This window comes from Dictyostelium purpureum (assembly GCF_000190715.1).
Source record: "Dictyostelium purpureum unplaced genomic scaffold DICPUscaffold_570, whole genome shotgun sequence".
NCBI classification, from domain to species: Eukaryota; Evosea; class Eumycetozoa; order Dictyosteliales; family Dictyosteliaceae; genus Dictyostelium; species Dictyostelium purpureum.
In genome coordinates, this window is record NW_003519904.1 from 6,332 (window position 1) to 14,197 (window position 7,866).

General features: G+C 26.2%; 4 protein-coding genes across 4 annotated transcripts; 1 reads left to right on the plus strand and 3 right to left on the minus strand.

Annotated features, from left to right (window-relative positions):
- Nucleotides 1-589: 589 nt before the first annotated feature.
- On the minus strand, nt 590-1,618 carry DICPUDRAFT_159501 (uncharacterized protein; the record flags this gene model as incomplete). Its single annotated transcript, XM_003294449.1, has 1 exon — nt 590-1,618. One exon carries the CDS (start codon nt 1,616-1,618, stop codon nt 590-592), a length of 1,029 nt encoding a protein of 342 aa, XP_003294497.1.
- Nucleotides 1,619-1,837: 219 nt separating this feature from the next.
- Nucleotides 1,838-3,817, minus strand: DICPUDRAFT_159502 (uncharacterized protein; the record flags this gene model as incomplete). The annotated part of the gene is made up of 2 exons (XM_003294450.1): nt 1,838-3,494; nt 3,567-3,817. 2 exons carry the CDS (start codon nt 3,815-3,817, stop codon nt 1,838-1,840), a joined length of 1,908 nt encoding a protein of 635 aa, XP_003294498.1.
- Nucleotides 3,818-4,688: 871 nt separating this feature from the next.
- On the plus strand, nt 4,689-6,567 carry DICPUDRAFT_159503 (uncharacterized protein; the record flags this gene model as incomplete). Its single annotated transcript, XM_003294448.1, has 2 exons — nt 4,689-5,016; nt 5,087-6,567. 2 exons carry the CDS (start codon nt 4,689-4,691, stop codon nt 6,565-6,567), a joined length of 1,809 nt encoding a protein of 602 aa, XP_003294496.1.
- An 81-nt stretch (nt 6,568-6,648) lies between these two features.
- On the minus strand, nt 6,649-7,786 carry DICPUDRAFT_159504 (uncharacterized protein; the record flags this gene model as incomplete). The annotated part of the gene is made up of 4 exons (XM_003294451.1): nt 6,649-6,998; nt 7,073-7,246; nt 7,313-7,558; nt 7,630-7,786. The coding sequence occupies 4 exons, from the start codon at nt 7,784-7,786 to the stop codon at nt 6,649-6,651; spliced, it is 927 nt and encodes a 308-aa protein (XP_003294499.1).
- Between the last annotated feature and the right edge of the window lie 80 nt (nt 7,787-7,866).

Consider the following 7,866-nt stretch of genomic DNA (forward strand, 5'->3'; position numbering starts at 1 on the left):
AGGCTGCAATGATAAAATTAGATGTTATGGGTAATGAAATAAACAATTGTTCATATTTTTTTGGTAATAAATAAATCACAAAAAAATGGTATAAATAATCAAATTAATAGTGCATCTTAGGAAAAACTGTGAGACTGGATTAGAAACCTGGAGCCTCAATTGTTTCTATTTGATCTGTGTACCTTAAATTTGGAGTAATCTAAAACTAGAGATAATAACCGGGAAGATTAAAACTTTTTAAAAATTTGCCTCAAGCCGGGATCGAACCAGCGACCTTAAGAACTTCAGTCTCACGCTCGTACCAACTGAGCTATTAAGGCAATTGATGAAAGAGTTATTTCTATGTTCAATTTGGACAACAAAAAATTTGGATTCCACAAACTAGTTAATTAAATTAAATTGTAATCCTTCTTTATATATTCAAACCTAATGGCACTTATACTAGAAAAATATTTTTAAGTCCTATTAGGCTTAAAAGATTTTATTTAATTGTATACAATTAAGATGCTTTTCCCGAAAGATTTAGATAAAATCAAATAAACTTTAATATATTAAAAATAAGGAAACTATTTTAAAAAGAAAAAAACTTTTATTGTAAAATTTCAAATTTATCTATTGAGTGGATACTATAAAAACTTCCTGTGGCAGCAGTTAATCCTAAATATGCGGAATTTATTCCTGCTAATTGTTTGATTATAACATTACTTAAATATTGAATATTGTCTACGTAAACTGATAATGAAGAGAATTGATGATTATATTTAACTTCTACTTTGTGAGTTTTACCATCTTTTAATGAAAAGTTTGGAGTTGCATAAGCTAATGAATACTGGTGTTCTGAGGATAAACGATTATTTTTACCTTTGGTTTGAATTGAAATATGATTTCCATTTGGATCGCTGCCATAAGTATCAAACTCTACACAAACTATACTATTTAAGCCATGATAACCCATTCCTGATCCTCCAGAACCCAAATAGCCATACTTTGAAGGATTTCCACCAATTATAAAAGCAAAACCATCGGCACCAACTGAATCTTTTGGTAATGATATTGAAAATTCGAATCTAAATACTAAATCTGAATTTAGAAATATCTTATTATTTGTCCAAACCGATCCAATTTGATCTTTATTATTTGTTAAAATAATATTTGTAATAATTTGTGGATCCAGTTGTTGAGTCCTTGAATGGTTGTAACCCTTTCTTAAAACTTTAATTCCCAATTCATCCACAAAATAGGCACTACCGCTTTCTTTTAATTTTGACATTGTAATTGGAAAACGCTTTGTTCTTCTATAAATATAATCGAATAAATATTTATTACAAAATATTTTAAAGAAAAGTTTATCTTTATAATCTAAAGTATCCTCCTCTTTATAATTATTACTATTATCTTCATCTTCTCCCACAATTTTATTAAATTTTATTAAACTACTCTCTATGTTCACATTATGATTATTATTATGGTCATTATTATTTATATTATTTATATTATTTATATTGTTTATAATATCTTTTAACTCTTGATTCTCTTTTTCTAAATTATTATATTTTGCATCTAAATCTATATATTTATTTACTAAATCATGATATAACTGTTCAAAATGCTTTTCCATATTTCGTAATAAATTCTGTGTTATTTTGTGTTCTATGCTATAACTTTAAAAAAAAAAAAATAGAGAAAAATTTAAAAAAAACAAAAAACAAAAAACAAAAAAAAATAAAAAATAAAAAATAAAAAATTAAAAAAATTAAAAAAATTAAAAATTTTGTGGGGGGTTACATTATTATTTTTTTGTAATAAATATCCAAAACTAATTTATTGGGTAAATTATTTAGAATATTTCCCTGAGTTTAATACCAATTTTTGCTGAATAAACATTTTTTTTTATAATTATTATTAAAGAAACACTAATTATAATAAAAGCACAAACTGAACCAACTATTATACCAATTAATTGGTTTTTTGATAAACCACTATTTTTTTCACAAATTTTACCTAAATTATTGTTATTATTGTTGTCAGTTTTTGTATTTAGTAATACTGAAAAATCGGGGTCTATTATTAATGATGATTCATAATAAGGTATATTGGTGATTAAATTTAGTGAGGTAAAAGTTGAATTATTTTCTGAAGGTAAATATTTAAATGAGTTTGATAGGATGATGATTTCATTGTCCACAATTCCCCTTTTTAATAATTTACAGGAAAAACTTTTTTCATCTGTATTTAATGTGAAATAATCAGAGTCATAACCATTTTGATCCACTGAATAGGATGTGCAGGTGGTTTCTTTATTTACCATTGCTGAACCAATAACCAATTGTAATGAACATAATTTATTTCTAAAATTGTATTTTGATAATTCAACATTGAACTTTAAAGTATATGGATTAATTAACAAATCTTGATTTGCAAATGGAATGAAGGTGCTTTGATTTTTAAACCATTGTATGGTAACTGTAATATTGGTTTCAAATTGATCATTTCCTATAATAGCTGCATTGTATGTATATATTTCGACCTGACTTTGGTTAGTGATGTTTTTAAAATTCCATTTGATTGAATTTAAAGAATAATGATTGAGTATGTTACCATAGATATCCAATTCCACTATTTCTTTAATAAAAACCAGGGATTCATAGGTTTCATTTTCAAATATATTATTTACACTTGGTGATGTTAAATTTAAAACTGGTTTGGCACCACTTGATAGATTTATTTCTGAACAATCTAAGCCTGTATAACCTTCTTTGCATTGGCAAGCACTGTTTACGCAAGTACCTTGATGAGCACCACTACATTTATTACTACATTCTAATTGGCATGGACGACTTGAATTATTGAGCGAAGAGTTATAGGGACATTGGCACACATAACCACCGGGTTGATTAACACATAAATAGTTTATTGAACATGGGTACTTACCATTGACACCCTCTACACATTCATTTATATCAATGCATTCATTTGTATTTGGGTTTAATCTGTATCCATAGTCACAGTAACACTCTGTAGTCTCTCTGTTACACTTTGCTTCATTACATGGATATTCTGGTTGGTCGCAAAAGTTTACTCTACAAAACTCGTCATATAAATATGCTTTATCGCAATTACAATTATAGCTTGTTTCATTCGAACAAAATCCGTGATCGTTGCAATTAGGGCATTGAACATTTCCATAATATATTATATTATAAGCTATTTCGGATCGACCAGGATAAATTTTTGGGCACTCGGTGCTTCTGATGGTTCCCAAATCGCTAACATTTTTAAAAGATTTAAAAACTGATAAATTATTCGTGCAAGATCCTATATAAAAATATCCATTTAAATCCATTGTAAAAGACTTTACAAATTGGTCATTACTTGATAAACATGCTTCACCAATATAATAAATATTGAAATTTTTTTCAGTTGAAAAACATTGTGTAAAGGTTATTTTATTATCTATAATTTTATTAATTGAACTTTGTGCAAATGCTGAATACCTATTAAAATTATTTATTATTTATTTATTAATATATTAACAAGATATTACGGTGTGTTTTAAAATTACCTACGCAGTTGGTGATGGAGGATTTCCAGCTGCAGGACATGCCTGAACACTTCTATCGATTCTCATAAATATAGAACCTATATATCCTAACTCAGCACCATAACACATAATTGCTTGAAGTCCAGTTAATTGAGCATTGTCATTACACCCATAATCTGTTTTGGTAAAACCTATATCACATTGTGATTTCGAAAATAATATAAAATTTACTAAAATAAAGAAAATAGATAAATTAAAACTATTTAAAATTTCCATTTTTCTTATATTTAAATTAGTGGGTTTATATTATTAATATTAATTATATAATTGTATTATTTTAAAAAAAACTTTGAATTTTAAAAAAAATAAAAATAAATGATTTGATTCGCATAAGGTCGAAAAATAAAAAAATATCGAAATTTAAAATATTTTTTTAAATAAGGTGAAATATTCATTGGTAAAAAATTGATAAAAAAAATTTTGATAAAAACCGACATTGATCAAAATATAAAATAATAAAAAAAATTCAATTTTTGTGGTAACTAATAAAGATAAAAGATTTATCTTTTCCTCATAGCTAGGGTTACATGTGTTTTAATTTATAAAAAAAAATTTTTAAAAAATAAAATATTTTATTTTAATTAAAAAACTATTTTCTATTATTTTAATTTATAAATTAAAATAATAAAAATTAATTTTTTTTTTTTTTATTTTTTTAAAAATTTTTTTTTTTTCTTTTTCTTTTTTTTTTTTTTTCTTTTTCCTTTTTTTTTAAAGACTTTATATTTATTTTTTTCTATTTGTTTAACAAATAATAATTGCATTGTAAAAATTAATATACCCAAATAAATTTCTATTAATCATTCTTTTCTCAATAATACTTTTTTTTCTTTGAAATTTAAGTGATCACGACACCCAAAATCATTTCTTTATTTTCCAAAAAAAAAAAAAAAATTTTATTTTTTATTTTTTATATTTATTTTATTTTATTTTTTGTGTTAGTGTCAAATTTTATATATTTTTTTTAAACACACACACTTAATCATTTTATTTTTAAATTAATTTGTTTTTTTTAATAAAATTTTTTTATTTTTTTATTTTTTTTGTTTTATTTTATTTTTATACTAAATGCACACAAAATAACAATATGTCACAACAAAGAATTTTAAAAAGCAGAAGTTTACAAACAATAGACCCAACTCCACACCACAATGATAATTTTTATAGTGGAGCCGCATCACAGTCATGTAATAATATAAATCAATACTATCAAGGTGCAAATAATAATAGTGACACCACCACCAATAGTAATAATAGTAGTAGTAGAAATAGCATTGATCAAAGTTATAGTTATGGAAATAATAGTAATGGTTTTGACCAAAATTTCGATATAATTAAAGGAGAACACTATAATCTTTCCAGTGTTATATATAATGTTTATGATTCATTAAATAGCTATTGTAATTCAATTAAAGGTAAAATAGAAAATTTATTTTTTATTTATTTATTTATTTAATTTATTTATATTAACTTTTTTTTATATAGATATATATTTAAATTCAAATAGTTTTATGAATAATATTCAAAAATATTTTGGACCAGAACATCCATTATCAAAATATGGGTTCGGAGTTATCGAAATGGCAAATCAAGGATTCAGCGAATGGATGGATAACCAACAAACAAATTTTCAAATGTTGGGTGATTATGTTCAGGAATTAGATACAGTTAGATCAAAAATAGATAGAGTAGACCAATTGTCATTACAATTAAATGACACTAATATTGATGAATATATGGCATTAAAAGATGAGTTATTTAAAGATGTATCAAATCAAATAGATAATCGTATTAATAGATTTGATATTCCATTAATCCAAACCCAATTATCTTTTTCCTCACTATATCAATGCTTAAATACTATCCACGAAACAAATGGTAGTGAAAAACTACAACAACCAATTCAAGAACTTGAAAACCCAATTAGAACATCAAATATTGTACCAGATAATACATTTTATTATCAGTCACAATCACAACCATTAGAAACTGCCCAAGCCTACGAGGAAACTTACCAACCACAACCATCACAACCATCACAACCACAACCACAACCACAACCACAACCTGTACAACCACAACAAAGACCACAATCCAATTATACAAGCTCTACAATGCTCTTATCAAAACCTGTTAAAACTGAAATACCTCATACTTCAGCGGGTGGCCCAAAGAAATTAGAAAGAGTAGGTGTAAGAGATTATTCTCGTGCACCACCACAACCATCCCAATCTTCACCACTTAAACCAATTCCAAGACCACAATCATTATCTCCAGTAAATGTTCCATATCAATCACCAGTTCCATCAGCCCCACCACAACAAGAGTTTATCGAGCCATTACCACCCCAACAACCAGCTGAACCAGCCTATAAACAATCAAATATTTTTAAACAAGTTTTACCAGTTTCAAATAGTAATGCACCACCACCACAATCAAATCATGATGATTCAAGTGGTGTTATTGAACAACCATTAAGACCTGTACCACATAAATCAGTCCAAGCAAGACCACCATTAGGTGGTTCATTAACCAAGCCCCCACTATCTCCCCAAGCACCACAACAGCCACAACAATCACAGCCACCACCTTTAAGACCAGTTTCGACTAATTTATCACAACCACCACCTTTAAGACCTGTTTCAGTTAATTTATCTCAACAACAAACTCCAAATAGAAGCACAACCCAACCAAACCCTCTTAACCAAATACCAAGACCAGCCCCATCACCATACGCAAATAATAATATTAACTCACCACAACCACCACAACAATCTTTTTCTAAACCAAATGCATCATTTTCAAGACCTTTACCAAACTCTGTATCATCGGTTCAACAATCACAAGTACAAACCAGTTTTTCAATACCAAATTACCCTGTGCAACCAGCTAATACTACAAATAAACCACCTGTAAATCGTCATGTTAGAACTAATTCTGTAGATAGATATTCACAAAACCATTAATTTATTTAATTTATAATAAAAAATAAAAAAAAAGATTTTTAAATCTTTTAAATTATATTTAATTTTAATTTTTATTGTTTTTTAATTGTTTTTAATAAATTTAGAATTATGTAAAGTGGCCCTTTGATTTAAATATGAAACAAAACGTGAGTATGGTTCTCTTAAATTTGGTGAGACCAAGTTAAAACAATAAGTTAAAAGGAAAGTGTTGTATGGGAAATAAACTTGAGCAACATTGATTTTTAAACCATTTTGGATACGTTCGACAGCTTCATCTACTGGAGTTAACTTGACACTGTTTTTTAGGGTAGTGGACATTGGAGTATCGAGGAAACCAGGTGTAACAAGTGTAACACCGACACCATATTCATAGAGTCTTCTACGAAGAGTTAAAGCAAAAGCATTACAAAAGCTTTTAGAACCAGAATAACCTAATGGTAATAAAGATAAAAATGTAAATAAATTATAAATAAATAAAAAAACATAATTAAACTAAAAAAATTACCTGGGTAAAAGAAATCAATATAACTTGATAATGAGGATATGATACAAATTTGGCCATTTCTTCTTTGTTCTAATCTTGGAACTAATGGTAAAACTGTATTCATCATACCAAAAACATTTACTTCTACAACTCTTTGAGTTTTTTCTTCTAAATCCAATTCGCTTGGGACCTGACCTAAAATATAAAAGTTAGATATTAAAAAATAATATATTTTTAAATATATTTATATAAAATAATTACTTTCAATTAGACCTGCGTTGGCTATTAATAAATCAACTGGATGTCTATCATCAAAATCTAAAAGTTTCTTTTTTAGCAATTCTCTATCTGAATTGTTTACAACATTAATTTCTACTGTGGCACCTTTTCGAATACATTTCTTTTGAACAGTGAGCAATTGGTCATTGTTCATACCAAATAATGAAATAACTGTACCTGGTTTTGAATATTGGGTTGCAAGTTGTCCACCTAAACCACCACATGCTCCTATAATTATAAAAAATATAAATATATTAAAATTTACTAAAAATAAAGAAAATTTGTTTTATTAAATTTACCTGTAATAATAATATTTTTTGGTTGTTCAAAGGTTTTATTTTTATATAAATTGAAGAGTATAAAAAATGGCGATAATATTAAAAAAATGGATGAGTTTATGAAAGCATAAACTTGGAAATATAAATCATATATGTATGATTTTAATGCAAACATCATTTTGTTATTTATTTTGAAATATTTATTATCTTGATTTTTTAAACAATTCGAAAAAAAAAGAAAAAAAAATGATGATTTTT